Source organism: Capsicum annuum, chromosome 7 (assembly GCF_002878395.1).
Source record: "Capsicum annuum cultivar UCD-10X-F1 chromosome 7, UCD10Xv1.1, whole genome shotgun sequence".
Classification (NCBI taxonomy): domain Eukaryota; kingdom Viridiplantae; phylum Streptophyta; class Magnoliopsida; order Solanales; family Solanaceae; genus Capsicum; species Capsicum annuum.
The window spans coordinates 217347567-217367496 of NC_061117.1; the positions used below are offsets into that span (position 1 = coordinate 217347567).

Sequence of the window (19930 nt, forward strand, 5' to 3'; positions counted from 1 at the left end):
TTTAAAAAGAAGCAAAAGGACAGTTAAAAACAAACAAACAAAAAAGGTCACCTTTCCCATTGTTACAGATAGGATCTTCAAAGTGATGGTGGCAGATACTCATTTATTTAACTAAATTAAAATTAAAGTAGAATTATATAAATATGTTTTTTAATTGACATATATATAATCAAACTTTAGATATTTAGATATGTACAAGTAGTTACTTAAACATATATAAAATTAAATAAGTAGATATATAAATTTTATGCGACAATTTACATCTCATGTGACATTCTACATATATTATGTCATAGGACGTGAATGATTATTTATTCAATTTTATATAAGTTTAAGCATTTATGTGATTCACACCTTTGACATATGTTTTAACGCAAAATTTTTTGATGTCAATCTGAATTTAATCGAACCCGAAAAGGATAGATATTTGGTCAGTGTGAAAAAAGCAAAAAATAAAAAGATGATTTTTCCAAGACTAGAGTGACATTACTTGGTGTCCCATTTACTTTTATCATTCAAATTTACCCTCTTGTCCTCTTCCCCCCACTTTCGCCCTACTACACCAACTTTAATTCAAACTTTAAAACATTTCAAAGTTCAAATCTTTATAATACTACCAGGAGTAGTATAAAATTCTATTACTCCACTAGAAATTCTACTGTTGTTCTTTTACAAAAAAGGGAAGTGCTTTTAATGCTGGTAAGCCTTCATTCACAGGCAATCAATCTTGCATCCAACAACTAACATTATTTTCACAAAAAGCTTAAAGCGAAAAGCCTTTTACTTGTTTCTGCTTTTTGGGTGTTTTTTATTTCCTCATTTTGCTTTCAACAACTAGCAATTCTTGCTGGTAAGAATTGAGGGACATTTTCTTGTTATTTCCATATATTTCTTTTCCTTTGTCATCTTGTGGTAATTTAATAAGTGGTGCACTTAGTGTTTTTAAAGGACTTATGTTTGTTTGGTCAAAGTGATATGTGATTTTTGGTAGTGTTTCAAGAACCTTAAAATAAAGCTATAGTCCTTAAAAGAATTCAAGATTATTACAACTCTTTGAAATGTTTAGTGCATTTTTAAAGATCCGACATGAATACATTAGTATTTTTGGTGAGTCTGAGTAACATAGATGATCATTGACTGAAGTGTTGGATAGATCTTCAGTTTGGTGAAACACTTGAGTGTATTCATGCAAACAGACATAATAAGATTATATGAAAATCTAATATTTGAATCCCATTATAGTCTGTTTTTGGTTAGAATATTATTTGCACATTTTTCAATGACATTGACATATGCATGGGGTTAAAGGTGTCTGAAAAAATTTCTTTTACTCTGTTCTAAACGCATGCTTCTCTCTTTTTTGTTTTGTAGTACTTACTTACTTTTGGATTTATTATTAGTTAATTACTATGGTGGATTACTTGTTATTATACTCCTAAAAAAAGTGTTCTTGGACATTTCTGGCTTTGCTGCAAAAGGTGTAATTCAAGTATTCACTCCATTGAAATTAATACTTAGAACTGATTGTTTCCTGCTTCTGTTGTTGTGGTTGTATGTTCTCTTTTCTTGAAATTATTTCAAATTTTCTAATGCAATGTGGTGAACTTGATGCATTTTGTTGATATACTTAAAACTGAGTGATTGTTTTTAATTCGTTTATTGTATTATTTTGTCGTAGTTACTACTTATTACTTGTTCAGTATGCCTTGTGTAGTATTTTGTCTTCACTCGTGTTATTTTCTTGAGTGTGTATCGGAATCAACCTCTCTAACTTCCAAAGTCGGGGTAAGGTCTGCGTACACCCTCCCTTCCTGCTTCTGTTGTTGTGGTTGTATGTTCTTTTCTTGAAATTATTTTAAACTTTCAATTCCAATGCAATGTGGTGAACTAGATGCATTTTGTTGATGTACTTGAAGCTGATTGATCGTTGTATCTCGTTTATCATACTATTTCGTTGTAGTTACTATTCCTTTTCCATATGTCTTGTGCAGTACTTTGTCTAGGTTTCTTCACTCCTGTTATTTTCTTGAATTGAGGGTGTAAACTGCCTCTCTACCTCCCAAGGTAGGGGTAAGATCTGCGTACACACTACCCTCCCCAAAGTCTAATTGTACAACTACACTAGGTATGTTGTTGTTGACTTAAAACTGATTATTGATCCTCCACATCCACAGATTAACACTTTTCAAGTGTAAGAAGCCTTGCATCATTTAACATTTCAAGAAGGTACAATGCCACGATCAAGGTGAGTTCTTGGATGATTTGTACTTCCTCTAAAATCCGTAGGTGTAAACGATTGCTTACAATATTGGTGTATTTTGGCATGTTATACGAGACTATGTGCTTCCCCTTTGTTATGGATTGCTATCATTCTCATATGTTACAATTTGTACCATGTTGGTGTATTTTAACATGTGGTAGCAGATTATCAGTTTCCCATTTGTTATGGACTATTATCATTCTCATATGTTATAATTTTTACAATGTCCATGTATTTTAACATGTTGTAGCAGATAATCTTCTTCCCATTTGTTATGAACTGCTATCATTCGGATATGTTACAATTTTTACAATGTCCGTGTATTTTAACATAAGCTTATAGCAGATTATCTGCTTCCCATATGTTATGGACTGTTTTCATTCTCATATGTTATTTTTGTCAATGTGTATTTTAACATGTTGTCCCATTAGTTCTGGACTGTTATCTTTCTCAGATGTTTCAATTTTTACAATATCGTTGTATTTTAACATGTAGTTGCAGATTATCTGTTTCCTGTTTGTTGTGGACTGTTAGTTATTCTCGGTGTATATTAACATGTTATAGCAGATTATCTGCTTCCCGTTTGTTATGACTGTTAGCACTCATATGTTACTTAGTTTACAATATCGGTGTATTTTAACATGTTGTAACAATGACTTTTGTTTCTTTCCATTTGAGAGAATAGGGGATCAGAAATGCCTCAAAGGCAATCTCCTCGAGCTCCTTCACAACTCAGAACATCAAGCTCTGATTCCGATGCTCTACACCATCGGTCAGTAACTGATCGGAGTCCAAAATTAGGTGGTCGCTCTCCACGAGGTGCTCAATCTGATCCACTGAATCAAAGGAAACTTGGAACAAGAATTGCGGATTTGGAATCTCAACTTGGGCAAGCACAGGATGAGCTTAAGTCCCTTAAAGGGCAGTTGGTTTCAGTTGAGGCTGCAAAAAACGCAGCTCAAGAACAGCTAGAGAAGAAAGCTAAGAAGCCAACTGTTGCTGAGCCTGACCAAATCCAAGAAACGAACAACAACAAAGACAACCCAACTCATGAAACTCCAGATGATGATGACCCGAAAGAAACTGATGTTTTTGAAGTTCCACTTGAGAAGGTAGTTTTGGAGCCTCCTCCAAATGTTGAAATCAGCCACCCCTCTACTGAAGATGACCTGAAAAGTGCGAGTCTTTCGTCCGCTGAACCGGTGAAATCATCGTTTGAGGAGCTGAATTTGAAGGATGAAGAAATAAGCTCATTGAAATCCAAGTTGGAGGAGAAAGAAAAAGAGCTCGAGGTTTTTCGCCAAGAAAATGAGAGTTTGAAAAAGGAGCTGACTGATAAGATGCTAGAGATATCATCTGCTAAGGCCAAGGGAGAGGAAATGAGCCTCAAGCTAAACCAAGTAACACAAGAGCTGGAAACAAGCAAGAATGATGGAGTTAATACAAAGGATAAACTCGAAGCCACTGAAAAGGTAAAGGAGGCATTAGAAAATGAGATGAAGAAACTAAGAGTCCAAACAGAACAGTGGAGGAAAGCTGCAGATGCTGCAGCAGCTGTATTAGCTGGAGGAGGCGTTGAGATGAACGGTAGAAGGCTACCAGAGAGGTGTGGATCAATGGACAAACACTATGGTAATGTATTTGAACCAGCTGTTGGAGGATATGGCAGTTACATGGGTTCACCAGGGTTGGGTGATGATTCCGATGATGTTTTTGGTCACGGGAAGAGAAAAGGTTCTGGCATTAGGATGTTTGGTGACCTCTGGAAGAAGAAGGGCCACAAATAAGCGTCCTCCGGATTGCCATGTTTTTCCAGCAAAATGGTTGCTCGCCATTTTAAGTTTATTTGGCTAATGTATGAATCTTTTTCTTGGCATCTGGCCAATACTACTATTATGCTGGGTTTAAATTTCTATCTTTGTAGTAGTCTTATTTCTTTCTAGTGTAGCTTGATGCCTTAACCTGTCATTCAGGGCCGTACCTTTGGATCCATAATATTGGGAATTTTGTGTGCAGTGGATGACAAAATTTTGGTGCATTACTTGACCTTAAATTTTTTAGTCAGGGTCTATTGGAAACAACCTCTCTATCCCACACAGTTAGGGGTAAGGTTTGTGTACAGTCTACCCTCCCCAGATCTCAGGAATTACACTGAGTATGTTGTCGTTGTTGCTTGAGATTGAGTGCAGCACCCATTGGATCTGCACATATAGGTTTATGCACAAAATACCCTAGATGTAAACTGGCCCTTATAAAGAGGACCTTATTATCTATGAAAAGTTGATTGAAATTTTGTATCAAGAATTAGCTACCTCAGCGAAGTCAGTCATGTGAAGTGGCGCTACTACTCATGTTCATGGTTGAGTTCTAGTAGAAATGTATAAAACTGCAATGCTCATCTCTGAATTTAGTAGAGGTCTTTTTCTATGAAGGCGAAAGTTCATCATTATGTACAATGTCAGTGTCCATATTTGGAAGCACATTACTTCTTGACTTTCTGTAACCTTGTTCTGTTGTTCACTGAAACTGTTGTTTTGGATCCTAATGTTGATATCTTCAGGAAACCCGTAGATTACGTCTAACTTAAGACAATTGATCCTAGAATGTACGACCAATGTTTCAACTGTAGAAAAGTGTCCTCTAAGGGGCTCATGGAAACTTTAATTTCCTTCAGCAACCTATCTTTTGCTGCTGCCTTACTACCACCATATGCAATTATGCATGTTCAATGTTATTCTTTGTGATAACATCATCATAGGAGAAAGAAGATATATTTCATATGAGATTGCAACCATGATTTCTACTGTTACATTTACACTTCTTGCAGCTTTCACTCTTTTGATGGTCTTGTAACTTGTAAGGTATATAACCTGTGGCCTGGGGGTTACGAATTTCTTAAGATAATAATGTTCTAAACTGAACTTATGCCCTACACACATAGTTTGTGCCCGGTGAATTTTGCCTTGTAATATTTTTTTGGAATGGAGGGAGCATTAGACAACCAGGGGCAGAACCTTACTAGAAGGTTGTTGAGGTAGTAGGTGCTCTTAACATGTATTGGCTCTTTGTTGGTTAATGGTAGTAATTTACAATATATTCTTGGGTGTGTAAATCAAAATCACATCTTCTTGGATGAAAGGACTTGAACTTACATATAAGGTGTACAGATGGTTTCATAGTTCTCTGCACCAATTTATTTAGGTATCCAATGTTGCAGGTTTTACCTTAGCCCCTACGCTGTTGAGTTTTCTGCTCTTCCTTCGTGTGTTAAAAACTTCACATTCATTTGAAAAAAAATAATTTGAAATTTGACCAATGCGATTTTAAAATTTCACCATGTACGTGTGTGTTTTACACGATTTTGGTCTTTGGATTACGAGGAGGTACGCGATGTATTGCAATAACAAGGTCCGGGGGGAGGGAACAGGCTTAAGATAACCAGTGGTTTAAGTGTTCACTAAATTAAACCTTATAAATTCAGGGGCTCTTTAAAACTTCTCTCTGAAAAATACTCCCTTCCTCCCATTTTACTCGTCCCAAATTTCTTAATTTGATGTCCCATTTTACTTGTCCTTTTTTACTTATCAAGACAAGACAAATTTTTTTCCCTATTATACCCTTAGTATAATTGATTAGTTATTGTTATTAACATTCTTGAAAAATGTTATTTAAGAGGATTATCATTAAGAGTACACCATTAAGAATATAAATGGTGTTTTGGTATTAGTCATCCGTCAATATTGGAACTAATAATAAGACACAATTAAGAGAAGTAAAATGATAAAGTTACATCACTAATCATTATTTTCTTAATAGCTGTGATATCTCAATTTGGAACGGGTAAAATAGGACGGAGGAAGTACAAAAAAAAAGAGTTATCTAATTTTTACAAGAAATATTTTAGAACTTTGAATTAAACAACTCAAATTTCATATTAATAATTAATGTTTTAGCAATAACATACAAGTTATTATATTGCAAACAAATGACCAACATCTTATTAACTAGAATGAATCTTTTATTAATAATCATATTATATGTGAAATTAAAGGTCATATATCTTTTAAAAATATTACACTAGAAACAATGAATATACAACAACAAAAAAACAACTCCAAATTATTATAATATCATTTTGTGTTTATATTTATATATTTAAGGCTTCTTGTTTAAGTTTGGCTTTAGGCCACTAATTTTATTGAGATGACGATAGGATTAGTCAAACTATTAATGAATAACTAAATAAATTTATATATGTTTGGAGGAATTCTGGCTACTATATATTTCCACATATTCCATCATTGGCTAATTTGGTTGGGAAAATAGGTAAGTTTAATACAAAATCCAACAAGAGCGGGACAAACATAACTGTTAAAACAAACACGACAACACGACGCCGTTACATATGCACGGTCCAAGCTTTAACATCTTAAACAAATCATCAATCAACGAAGAAAAATCCACCCAAAAAAAAATTTAAAATGGTGCACAGTGCATACGATTCATTCGAACTGATCAACAATTCCCCAAACAAAATCGACGCAATCGAATCATACGGTTCAAATTTACTCATCTCACATTCCGACGGATCACTCCGCGTCTACGTTCCAGAATCATCGTCAACGTCCGTTCAATCTCCACCGTCCGATATCACCCACAAAGGGGGGCTTTTACAAGAGAGATATGTACTTGAAAGAACTGTTAATGGGTTTTCTAGAAGACAAATGCTGGCTATGGAAGTGCTTTTATCAAGAGAGCTATTGCTTTCGCTTTCCGAATCGATTGCGTTTCATCGCTTGCCGAATTTGGAGACTTTAGCTGTGATTACCAAGGCCAAAGGAGCCAATGTGTATTCGTGGGATGATAAAAGAGGGGTTTTGGCATTTGGGAGACAGAGAAGGGTTTGTATCTTTAGACATGATGGTAAGAGGTTTAATTGCTTCGTTTACTTTTACTTGTCACTTTTCGCTCTCTCTTAGAGAGACAAAATGCAAACACTTTGACCAAGATGTATTTATTCTATCATATTAATATGAGAACAATTATAGCTATTACTAAAAAGGACAGTCTGGTGCACCAAAGCTCCTGCTGTGAGCAGAGGGGGAAGGGCCCCACCACAAGGCTGTAATGTATGCAGACTTATTTTGCATTTCTACCAGAATTGTTTCCAAAGCTTGAACCTGTAACCTCCTACCCACTTGGAAACAACTTTACTCATTACTCCAAGGCTCCTCTTCTAGAATTGTATCTATTACTATTTTTCATATAGTTTTTGAACGATTAAAGTTGAAATTTAATATTGAGATGATAAAAGAGGGTTTTTGTGCTTTGGGAGGCAAAAGAGGGCTTGCCTATTGTATCTTTAGACATGATGATAAGAGGTTGAATTGCTGTTTAATTACAATACTCCGTTTGTTTTTACTTGTCACTTTTTGCTTTTCAAGAGACGAACCGCAAGAACTTTGATCAAGATGGATTTTTTTGGTCATATTAGTATGAGAAGAATTGCAACTTGTAGTATTTTTTGTATTGTTTCGAACATTTAAAGTTTAAATTTAAAATTTTGAGTTGATTTAAATTAATTTAGGTTCAAAAGTTAGTTAAATTGACTCCGGTAAAGTGAAACATGACAAGTAAAAGTGAAGGAGGGAGTACCGTATTTATTAGTGTCATGACAATGCCATTTTTGATGATTTTAGAGGAGTGAATTTGTGCTTCAGTGTCTGCTATATGTGAAAGGAAGTGTTTTTCCATTGCCTGAATCATTTTGTGATGTTACAAACATAATTAGAAGAGCTAATGGTCAAAAACACACCTAAAGTATCCAAGTTTTTCGAGTTTCATATGTGATGTGTGAGTTTCCTGAATTATTTATCAAAAAACTTCTCCCTTTTCCTACTTAAAACATCACCATCATTTGGGTAGGAAAACACAATAATTGAAAGTTGAGGTGTGTTTTGATAAATAGCTGGTTATTCAGGTAAGAAATTCACAGACTCGGTAGTTCAAGTCTGAAACTTGAAAAAATAGGATACTTTAGGTGTGATTTTGACCCTTCATTCTAATTCGAACTATGCTTTCTCACTATAAAGGTAATGGTTAAATGTGTTAAAAGAATGAACCCATTTATTCTGTTTTTGCCTCCGGTAAGTGGAGACATAACCTTCAAATTATTGCTAACCTTTTGTGCATCTTCTGAGTGGGGGTTTGGATTAGCTGTGTTCCTTGTCCTTGATACTAAAGAATTCTATTGATTTTTCCTCTCCTATTTTATATGATGATATTTGAGCAGACGTTGAGATATTAATTTGATTTATATGCTATAATAACGCAAGTAGAAGAAAATATTAAAATAATGGTTGAAAAGATAGCTTAATATAGAAAACATGAGATAATGCTGTTTTCTAAAAACTAGTTTTATGATTTGAATTTTTGGAAGTTGTGAAAGATGTACAACAACAACAACAACAAACCCAGTGAATTCCCACCAAGTGGGGTCTGGGGAGGATAAAATGTACGCAGTCCATACCGCTACCTCTGAAGAAGTAGAGAGGCTGTTTCCGATAGACCCCCGGATCAAGATAAAGAATAGTTAGCAAGTAAGTTGTGAAAGATGTATAGAAATGAAATGCTTCAAACATTTTGTGACATCCGAAATGGGGGAGTACAGTTTTCAGTTCACTGCTTTTAGTTTTAACACAAATATCATAAAATCTTTCTTGCACTTGGTGACTTAACTTTCAGGTTTTTTGCTCATAGCACTTTGGATATTGATGATAATATTTTTCTCATGCTATAAGAGTTCTTTTAGTGTAATCTGATTCTTATTTGAAACTTCTATAGGGGGGAGGGGTTTTGTGGAGGTGAAAGAATTTGGAGTCCCCGACACAGTCAAGTCAATGTCTTGGTGTGGTGAGAATATTTGCTTGGGGATTAGAAGAGAGTACATGATATTGAATACCACCAATGGTGCATTGTCTGAGTTGTTCCCTTCGGGGAGGATCGCCGCACCTCTTGTGGTGTCTCTTCCCTCTGGAGAACTTCTTTTGGGAAAGGTAATGCAACACTATCATTTTTTTTCAGAAAGGTAATAATGTTATATATCATCAGCACAAAGGTTGTCAATAAACCACTTTGACATTTCAAAAGAAGCAAAATATCCTTGCTCTTCTAACAGGGATTCTGTAATTTCTATCAAAGATTCAGTATCATCTAGGAATTTCTCCTTACACCAAAAATGAAACAAGAGCGGGCGGCTCATCTTGCGAAAGCTGGTCAACTCCAAGTCTTCCCACACAAAACACATTTTGAACACAACTGCCCTGGTTCATCATATTGGCTTGAGGCAATCATGATATTTACAACTAGCCTAGATAAAATGCCACCTTATTGCGTTCTTCACTTTCCAGTAGGCCATTGAGCCCCTGCTGACCACTTGCATGAGTACTATACAGGCTGATTTTTGTAAATACCTATCTGGAATATGTCCAAAATTTCTGAAAATTCAGCTATTCTATTCACTTCCCAGTCTTTCCACAGTTTTCTAAAGATTATCACTGTCATTATTACATTGAGTTGATTGGCCTTTTAGTTCTTTTCCACACTCATGCACACAAGTTCACAACACTATTGTCTGATGGAACATCTTTCCAAAGTGTTGTTAACTTTTCAATTTCCACATACCGGAGCTTCAATGTATTCATAGAGCAGGGGAAACATGTTTTTACTTCAGAATTTAATTCATCTGTATGATGCACCCTCCATCCTTATTCCCTGGATGACTTTGATTCCATATAGTCTGTAGTCTACTCTCTATTACTTAGTTGATGAAGCCCTTGTGGACCATCTTTCATCTCTCAAGTAAAGTCCTAATCCTTGAAAACTATCTGTCCATTTTTTTTTGTGTGTGTGTATTGAACCAGTACCAGTTGGTTCGGGGTTGCTTTTTTCAGTAAAATTACCTTTACTTATTAAAAAAAAAGATCGTTGAAAATTACCTGTATGCTTAATCGTTGTTAAAGTGTTGTTTCAGGATAATATTGGTGTCTTAGTTGACCAAAACGGAAAGTTGATTCAAGATGGGAGGGTTTGTTGGTCAGAGGCTCCTGCAGTTGTTGTTATTCAGAAGCCCTACACTATAGGTCTCTTACCACGACATGTTGAGGTAGCTTGAGTGTTTAGTTTGCTAATCTGTACTTTTTGTTATTATTAAGGGAATAGCCTTAGATTTAATTAATCTGGAAAAATAATGCAGTTTGATGATTTGGAAAATTGCAGATACGCTCTCTTCGTGTTCCTTATCCTTTGATTCAAACAGTTGTCCTACGGAATGTTCGTCGTCTTGTTCGAAGTAACAACGCTGTTATTGTTGCTCTTGATAATTCTGTTTTTGGATTTTTTCCCGTTCCTCTTGGTGCACAGGTAAAGAAGGTTTAGTGTCATATTATGTTGAACTCTCTTGCTTATGCTTCTAATCCAATATTGTAATTGTAGCACATTTATGTCTCCGTATAACCAAACAACTCATTTTGGAGGGACTGAGGTTTGTCATGACTAAGCTGAGAATGCCTCAGGCATACAAGTGGATAGTCTTAGTCTTACAAAATAAATCTATTCGCAAGTTTTAACTGATCATGATTAGTTTTGTTTATGAGACCTGTATGAGCCATAACAATCCATTTTTACTTACTTATCAATGAAAGATAGTTTAGTTTAGAGTTTATGGAAAGAAATCTAGAAAATAAATATCGCTTTGGAGGATATTCTTCATTGTATTTAAAAGAGCAACATGTAGCACATAGTTCCCTTTGTATATAATGTAGTTTTAGTAGGAGTCTAAACTAAGAAGTTCTTTGACTTGTATATCATATTCATATGGTGAAAGAAAAGATCAAATTAAATGTTGAACACATGCATTTCTGGTTTGATTGAAAAAAACATCAGATCGATTTAATTTAGACTCAATGGTTTAATTTGGGTTATCCCCCTAAGTGAAAACTGTGTAATTTACCTCCAAGATGGGGTGCATTATTACCAGTTTATTTTATCCTTTTATGATTTACGATCACTGAAGTGCCCTAGTCAATTACTATTAGCGGTGATGGATTGGAGGATGTTAGTGCCCAACACAGTATGGATTTGAACCTTGAACATCATGGCTTGAAACTGAAGTCTTAAATACAGCCAAAAAAAATATTGCATATCAAAGCCTAGATGTCAAAATTACTAATTTTAAAACGCATCTTCTTGTCCCAGGGCTTTGTTTTAGTGGTAAAAGCGCAACAGGTGACATGTGGGTTAGATGACGACACATGTATACATATCTGGTTTTTAAGTGGAGAGAGGTAGAGGACAGACCCCAGACAAATTGATTGATAAATACCTTTCGAGTAATGAAATAGATCAAGTTTTGATTTGACTATAAAATTATCTAGTGAACTTAGAAACGAAACATACAATCATACATGTAGATTTCAGATGAATCATTTTATGAGATATGAGAGAGGGCCAAAATACTTTGATTTCTTATGTTTGCAAACAAGGTCATACCTTACATAGCAAACATGCTAATGCTAATCAATTTACCAGTATTAGAAATTTTATTGGTTGATAACTTGATATAAGTTGATTTTCTGTTATGGTAAATTGATGAAACAATATCTAGTCCAGTGATTGCTTCAGCGGCTGCAATAGCTATAACAGAAATTGAGAAAATGTCTCCTTTTAATTGATGACTATAAAAAAAAATAGAAAATGTTACAACATTTATAATAACTGTATTCAATATAAGTTCAAGACACGTAAGACCTCTAACCATATTTCGACTTGTGATCAATCCATAGATACGTAGAAAATAAATAGATACTCAAAAGAAGTTCATGTTCGAGGATCATTAAACAACTTCTTGACTCAGAGATATATCCCATCTATGTTCTAGGTGAGTAGAGTTCCTTAGATGAAGTACCTAAAATAATTGGACTCTATCTCCTATGTTTTTCTCCTCTCATTCAAACAAATATGAATACGTAATACACATTTGAAAGGTTAAATTGCTTAATTGTTCGAAGGCTCAAAAGTCGAATCCAGATCTAGAAGATAGATCATTGCAGGGAGATATGGTTGCCCTTTAAGGTATGCTCTTCCGGTCCATTATCTGTCTTTCCAATCCATTGAACCCATTGCATCAGAAAATTTTCATCTTCAATGTCTTTTTGCAACACATTATAAGGGCCAAGACTTCCTCTCGACGTAAGGTCCAAATTCGGAAGAAATAAGTGTTTCCACGACTCTACCACCCAGTCAATTTTGTTCACGTAATCCTCGTTCACGGCGTATATATTTTTGGCTTAGAAATGGAATTCTCCTATTAGATGAATTCGATGTTCATTTCATCCCGGAAAAGCCTTCTTCTATCTTAACATTGTCTTTGTCATTTGGTCCAATCACATTCCGTTAGATAGCAACAAATTTTATATTACTGATAACTCTTGGATATAGTATTAGAACGGAAAATTCCATAGATAATTTAGATGTCATTGTCTACCCAAAAAGCCGTATGCTTTAGAAGAAGCTTTGATAGTTTGAGTAGGGTTTTGATTGATCAAAAGTGCATTTTTGCATATTCGTAGGACTAGGTCAAAAGAAAGCATGACTTTCTTTTTTGTTTTTTTTCCCCTATGATGCTTCCGTTGATTGACAACCAACTTAAGTGCTCTATACTTCTTCACTACTCGTACATGCTTGACGGAGTTAAGTTGTATTGTAGGAATCATTTTGTCTCAATCAATCCTTGCCGAATCCATTTTTAATGTTTCATTGATCAAATGCCTTGTGGGCTTTCTCCCTTTTTCCCTAATTCAGGCAAACCACTTATACTTTTTCTCCCACAAAGACTTAAGATCAAGAGGTTCAGGAACAGACCCATTATCCACCGAGTTTGTTGTGATTCCAATGTATCTCTATGATGCAGATTGTACAACTAACAGCATCTGGAAACTTTGAGGAAGCCTTGGCTTTGTGCAAATTGCTGCCACCAGAAGATTCAAGTCTTAGATCTGCGAAGGAGCAATCAATCCATATAAGGTTCTCCCCTGGCAGCCCCTTCTGCGTTTAAATTTTGTTGGACAATGGTGCTAGTATCTGATTTAGATCATTTTCAGCACATTCTTGTTGTTTATATTAATGGAAGTTTTACTTTTTACCTGAACCAAACAAAAATAATGGACAGGATACTGTTAGCACAAAATTATGTGAGGTGTTATGTTTGCTAGAAAGTTTTACATCATCTAGTATAGTATACAAGAGTAGGAAGACTGGCAGCATACTGGCTTGACCAGGAAACTATACCGACTCAATTTTATAGTCAGTTCTCCCTTTTACCAAGGTTGAAATATGAACAACACTCAAGGTGTGGCCTAGTGGTCAATGAAATTGAAAAAGGCTTGTAGACCAGGGTTCAAATTCCAGCAAAGATAGAAATACTAGGTGATTTCTTCTCATTTGCTAAACCTTGGTAGATAGAATCACTCAATATGTGTAGAAGGTAGAAGATAACATGGATAAGTTGAGGTGTGCGAGCTGGCATGGACAGCACCCCCATGGGAAAAAAAGTTGAAATATGAACGTTGATTGACAAGAAGTTTTTCTGAATAGGGGACTTGCTTCTTATCTCTTTTATTTTTCTTTTCACTTTTGTAGTTTTAGATCATTAATTATTTTCTTTGAAAAGAAGGAAAGAAAAAGAAAGTGGTGAAACTAATATACATGACAACTGATAGCAAGTTTTGATTCAGATATGCACACTTTCTGTTTGAAAATGGGAACTATGAAGAAGCAATGGAACATTTTCTGGCATCTCAAGTTGAAATCACTTATGTGCTTGCATTATATCCATCCATTGTTGTTCCAAAATCATCTTTCATACCTGAACCACAGAAGTTTGTGGATGTTGGGGATGCACCTCATCTCTCCCGAGCTTCCTCTGGTCTGTCAGATGATCTGGATTCTACGCCTTCGCATGTCTTAGAATCTGATGAAATGGATATAGAATCCAAAAAAATGAGTCACAACACTTTGATGGCTCTGATTAAGTATTTACAGAAGAAGAGATACAGTGTTATTGAGAAAGCCACAGCTGAGGGAACTGAAGAGGTGGTTTCAGATGCTGTCGGAGATAATTTCATTTCTTATGGAACTAGCCGGTCCAAAAAACCAACCAAGGTAATCTTTGGGTTTTATGTTATGCCTCCTGTCGTGGGGAATTTTTTTTGGTTGAATAAGTTCCCAATTGAAAAGTAATGTTCAAAAAAAAAAAAGGTTCCCAATTGAAAGGCAAAGTTTTGACATTAAGCAGATCTGTTCTTGATAAATATGACTAGCAGTGTATTTCAGTATTTGTAAGCAAAGCTTTTTAGAAATTCCAAAGTCTCCAGTAGGGAAATTGTATCCAGTTGGTTATCTTGTTTAACAAGCAGTGCAGGTTTAACATGGACTTCTCTTTGCATCCAATGCAAATACCTTTCTGGCTGTTTCTGTTTAATGTACATTTAAATACCGAAAGCCTTATCAGAAAGGAAAAAAAATCAGTTAGTGCAAAATATTCTGATGGATTATTTAAGTTATAGATCATTCTTAGCCTTTCGGAAAATACTGTTTCATCTGTATCTTCCGAGAGTTTAAATGTGAGGGAGTTAAATTCTGCAAGTACTGGCTTATTTTTATGGGTCTACTGATACTGAAGGTAGAAACCACTTAAAAGGGAAAAATAACTTAATGTGCCTCAAAGAACCGTTTGTACAGGGGTAATTCTACCTAGCTGTATTACTTTCCTATCTACATCTAAAACGCTGCTTCTTTGACCCATTTAGGGCAGAATTCATGCTCCAGTCACTTCTATCGCTAGGGATATGGCTGCAATACTGGATACTGCTCTTCTTCAAGCTCTCCTTTTAACTGGACAGTCCTCAGCTGCTACAGATTTTCTGAAAGCCCTCAACTACTGTGATGTGAAAATATGTGAGGAGTTCCTGCAAAAAAGAAGCCAGTATGCTTGTCTGCTAGAGCTTTATAGGAGCAACTCAATGCATCGTGAAGCACTGAAACTTCTCCATCAATTGGTAGAAGAGTCCAAGTCAGAGCAAACTGTAGAGAAGTTCAAGCCTGATATGATCATTGAATATCTTAAAGTATGCTTCTTATCTACTTTTATTTTTTTCCTTTAAGGTTTTCATTTCTTGGGAGATGTGGAAGCTCGTAAAGTTTGGATCAGCTATGCTGAAAGTTGGAGTGCAGTATGAGCTATGGGTCCATGTCGAGGCAGATATCAAGCTTAATCATGGCCTGACAACTTGACCTTTGTGGAAAGGATTGTCAAGATTGCGTACTGTGATATGTCTAGGAGTCTGTTTATCCTTTAATTTTTTTTATATCTTTTATATATGTAAATTTCTGTATTAAGTATTTGTTTATTATTCCTTGTCTTGAGCCGAGGGTCTATCGGAAACAGCCTTTCTACTTCTCCTGAAGTAGTGGTATGGACTGCGTACAACTTACCCCCCAGACCCCACTATGTGGGAATACACTGGGTTTGTTATTGTTGTTGTTGTATATATGTAAATTTCTGGAAATTCCTGGGTTTGATTCCTTTTATACGCTGTATTTGTGCTCAGTTCAAGGTAAAGCGATCTCTTTAGGGAATTTTATGCAACGAAGCTTTGTCAATGCAGTTATTATATAATTTCATTAAATATAGACCTGATTATATCTTTCTTTTCTTTGGCAGCCCCTTTGTGCAACTGATCCCATGCTTGTCCTGGAGTTCTCATTACCTGTTCTTGAAAGCTGTCCTCCGCAAACCATTGATCTATTCTTGTCTGGCAACATTCCAGCAGACTTGGTGAATTCTTACCTAAAACAGCATGCTCCAAACATGCAGGCAACATATCTGGAACAAATGCTTGCCATGAATGAAAATAGCGTCTCCGGGAATCTGCAGAATGAAATGGTAGATGCACTTGTTCATCTGTCTGGTTTTTCTGTAGCTTCTCTCTTTCTTTCCCCTTTGTACATTTCCGTGGCAGAAAAGCTATGAAAGCAACATTCCTTCGAGTGAAGCGAGAAAGCTGAGGCTTATAGTTCTCCTCCTTGATATGGCAAAAGAAGCTGACATTCTTAGTCTCCTTTTAACTCAAACCTGGGTTGAGAAACCTTGAGTGAGAAACTTGGGGAACCGTTTATCAGGGGATAACTTTTGTGCTTCAATTCCATGCTTCTGACATAAAATGTTGAGTGTCTGTGACTATGATAAATGTGCGTAGTAACTTGTGGCAGGTGCAAATTTATCTCTCAGAAGTGCTTGATTTGTATGCTGAACTTAATTCCCAGCAAAAGTGGGATGAGAAAACCTGTTCTCCGACAAGGAAAAAGCTTTTGTCTGCTTTGGAGAGCATCTCCGGATATAATCCAGAGGTGTTGCTGAAGAGACTTCCACCAGATGCCCTGTATGAAGAACGTGCAATCCTGTTGGGGAAAATGAATCAACATGAACTTGCGCTGTCTATTTATGTGCACAAGGTATTTTTCCCAGTTTAACTGCTGTTTTTTAGGCGAGCCATTTATCTAATGTACTGGTGCTTTCAAGGGTACTTAAAGTATGGGGAAATTTTAACTGTACAAGTTCGGCATAAGCATTATTACAGAATAATTGTGTTGTGAACCTGATCATTTCACTCTTCTTTAGTTAGTTTACCTGTTGGTCAGACTTGTTAACCTTCTCATAGTCTTATTAGTTATTATATCATTGGATTTTGCATTTTCCCTTTCTTTCTCTGTATGTCGTTCGGCTAGTATGTATTCCCAACTGGCATTGGATATGTCATCTTTTTTGTCATTAATACATGTCTAATTTCATGAATGTGATGACTGACATTGAAGTCTTGTCAATTGTGTCTGTGTTGCATTTTGCCAGCTTGAATGCATTTTACTGAAGTGAATTAATCTCTTTGGTTTATAGCTTCATGTTCCCGAACTTGCACTGTCCTATTGTGATCGGGTGTACGATTCAGGACTTGAACAACATTCAGCAAAATCTTATGGAAACATTTACCTGACTCTACTGCAAATCTATCTAAATCCCACGAAGACAACAAAAAATTTTGAGAAGAAAATTACAAATCTGGTGTCATCTCAGAGTCCTGGTATTCCAAAAGTTGGTTCAGGAACTCCCGCCAAGGTTAAAGGAGGCCGCTTCAAGAAAATTGCTGAAATTGAGGGCGCTGAGGACACTCGATTCAGTCCAAGTGGCACTGACAGTGGTAGGAGTGATGGAGATACAGAAGATGCTGCTGAGGAAGGAGGTTCTACTATTATGCTAGATCAAGTGCTGGATCTTTTGAGCAAAAGGTGGGATCGGATCAATGGGGCCCAAGCACTGAAACTACTTCCAAGGGACACTAAACTACAGGTAAAAGAACTATCAAAACATGATGGTATACATGAGCTATATGAGGAAGTTGGCCATTGTTTAATCAAAGGGCTGAAGTAAACAAGCATCATTCCTTGCGTGCAGAAGTTATTCTCTCAGAAAAGAAACCAGAGAGAGGCTTCGCTACACCATCATGCCACAACCCCTACCTCTCCAGCTAAAAGCTACCAGACAAGAAAAAACTCACTAGAACACAAGCTAAGATCTGCATCTGAGCACTAATCAGTAATCACGTCAATGTCTTAAATTCCTAATATGTGGTTTTTATTATTAGTCACAGTCCTTAAACTGCATGTTAGATGTTTCCAGCTGTAGTATATTTAAATATTGACTTTGGGATAATACACATTAAGGAAGCTGCAGGTGAAGTTTGATCAATCTGTCTTTCAAATGGTCAAGTATGCAAAATCATCTGTTTGAAACAACTAGGCCAAGTAAAACTCTATATAATTACTCTCCATGCACTGGTACATATCATGTCAGAATCTTCTTGATTCTCTTTGAACAAAGAATTGTTTCTGCTTTTCTTTATGCTCTCCTCCCAGCATCAAGTTATAAGAAAATAAGGTAGTAGACCCTTTAGGGTTTCTGAAAATAGTCTTACACCACTCACTGTGCGATAGTGCATGCAATATTGTTCATGTATTTGAATAAACTTCCTTTCATGCCTTGACATGCTATAATTGCAACTGCAGAATCATTACCAGAGCTTTGCCCTTTGCATGGATGTGTGGGCATGCGCGAGAATATTTCACATCTTGCTGTTATAGTATTGTATATTTGTAATTTTGTATTGATTCATTTTGGTATCATGCAGAACTTGCTTCCATTTCTTGGACCTCTTCTGAGGAAATCCAGTGAAGCGTGTCGAAACTTTTCAGTGATAAAAAGCTTGAGAGAAAGTGAAAACCTACAGGTAAGTTTTACTGCGCTCATACCAAATACACACATACAGAGACACATACACAGTTTATATGTGGTCATTTTGGGTTTTATGGTTTCATTTTCACAGTTTATATGTAGAGTACATTGATTTTCTTGAGTGGCATGTGAATCATCTTTGCAATTCAATTGTTTTAGAGTTTATGTTAGATAATGTCTGGAAAATTGAAAAATAATCCTGAGAGTATTTAATTTCTAAAGCTAGACTTTTACCGAGGCTGTAGTTTAGCATGTGCTGTCTCATTGTAAACCTGTGTATGAAACAGGTTAAAGATGAACTGTATAGCCAAAGAAAAGCAGTCTTGAAGATCACAAGCGATAGCATGTGTTCTCTTTGCAACAAGAAGATTGGCACCAGTGTCTTTGCAGTCTATCCTAATGGTAAGACAATTGTGCACTTCGTTTGCTTTAGAGATTCCCAGAATATGAAGGCGGTTGGAAGAGGCTCTCAGTCGAGGAAACGATGATAACGAGAAGTTGTATTTGGATGAAATGAAATCTTTTGGGTTGCTATGTGTGGCATTGATCCCTTTTCTTCATGTTAGCGCCATTTAGCATGTTCTGCGGCTTTAAGTTTTTAAGTCGCCATTTAGTCCGGAAAGTAGGATATTTCTGCTTTCCGTGTTTCTGGAAGTGTTCTGGTGTGTGAGCATGATTAATGCCAAGAAATATGAGTCGTGCTGGTGAGTTTTTTTAATTACCCCTCCCTAGGAGCTCCCACCTTTTCTCTCCCTTGGTGACTCAAACTCACAACCTCAGGGTTGGAAGTGGAGGGTAATCGCGCTGGTGAGTGGTGATACAAGTGTGCAAGCAAAGAACGAAAGTGCTTCTTAGAAAGGAATGTGTAATACACATCTTGTTGTATATTATGTCAAATGTAGAAGTGAACGTAACCAATTCGAGGTTGTGTGATCTTTGTATTTAAAAGGATCAAAGCTTGTTTTCGAGGTGGTTATAACTTAATTGTGAAGACTGAACAGTGTTTGTATGCAGTCAAGTTTGTGATGTTCAATTAATATCCAGTAATACACAATTTTCTTTGTTGATTGTATTTCCTTCTTTGTTGGCAAACCCCTCTGTTGTTCCAAAACCTCCATCATTGAACTGTATACTCCCTCCGTCCCAAATTAAGATGACACAGTGATTAAGAAATTTTCGGGGGTCTATTGGAAACAACCTCTCTACTTCACCTAGGTAGTGGTATGGTTTGCATACACTCTACCCTCCCTAGACCCCGTGGAAATATA

General features: G+C 36.1%; 2 protein-coding genes across 6 annotated transcripts; both read left to right on the plus strand.

Annotated features, from left to right (window-relative positions):
* Positions 1-486: 486 nt before the first annotated feature.
* On the plus strand, positions 487-4298 carry LOC107852022 (interactor of constitutive active ROPs 4). 5 transcript variants are annotated; one of them, XM_016697067.2, is made up of 3 exons: positions 487-699; positions 2175-2245; positions 2946-4298. In XM_016697067.2, exons 2-3 carry the CDS (start codon positions 2232-2234, stop codon positions 4045-4047), a joined length of 1116 nt encoding a protein of 371 aa, XP_016552553.1. In that variant the 5' UTR covers positions 487-699; positions 2175-2231; the 3' UTR covers positions 4048-4298. The 5 variants fall into 5 exon arrangements, with proteins under 5 accessions (XP_016552553.1, XP_016552554.1, XP_016552556.1 ...); XM_016697068.2 differs by lacking the exon at positions 487-699 and adding an exon at positions 707-850; XM_016697070.2 differs by lacking the exon at positions 487-699 and adding an exon at positions 865-1107.
* A 2283-nt stretch (positions 4299-6581) lies between these two features.
* Positions 6582-19734, plus strand: LOC107852023 (vacuolar sorting protein 39). Its single transcript, XM_016697072.2, has 12 exons — positions 6582-7183; positions 9104-9315; positions 10293-10424; positions 10538-10681; positions 13230-13342; positions 14053-14479; positions 15127-15444; positions 16041-16262; positions 16589-16831; positions 17271-17720; positions 18559-18657; positions 18950-19734. The coding sequence occupies exons 1-12, from the start codon at positions 6742-6744 to the stop codon at positions 19148-19150; spliced, it is 3003 nt and encodes a 1000-aa protein (XP_016552558.2). The 5' UTR covers positions 6582-6741; the 3' UTR covers positions 19151-19734.
* The last annotated feature ends 196 nt before the right edge of the window (positions 19735-19930 follow it).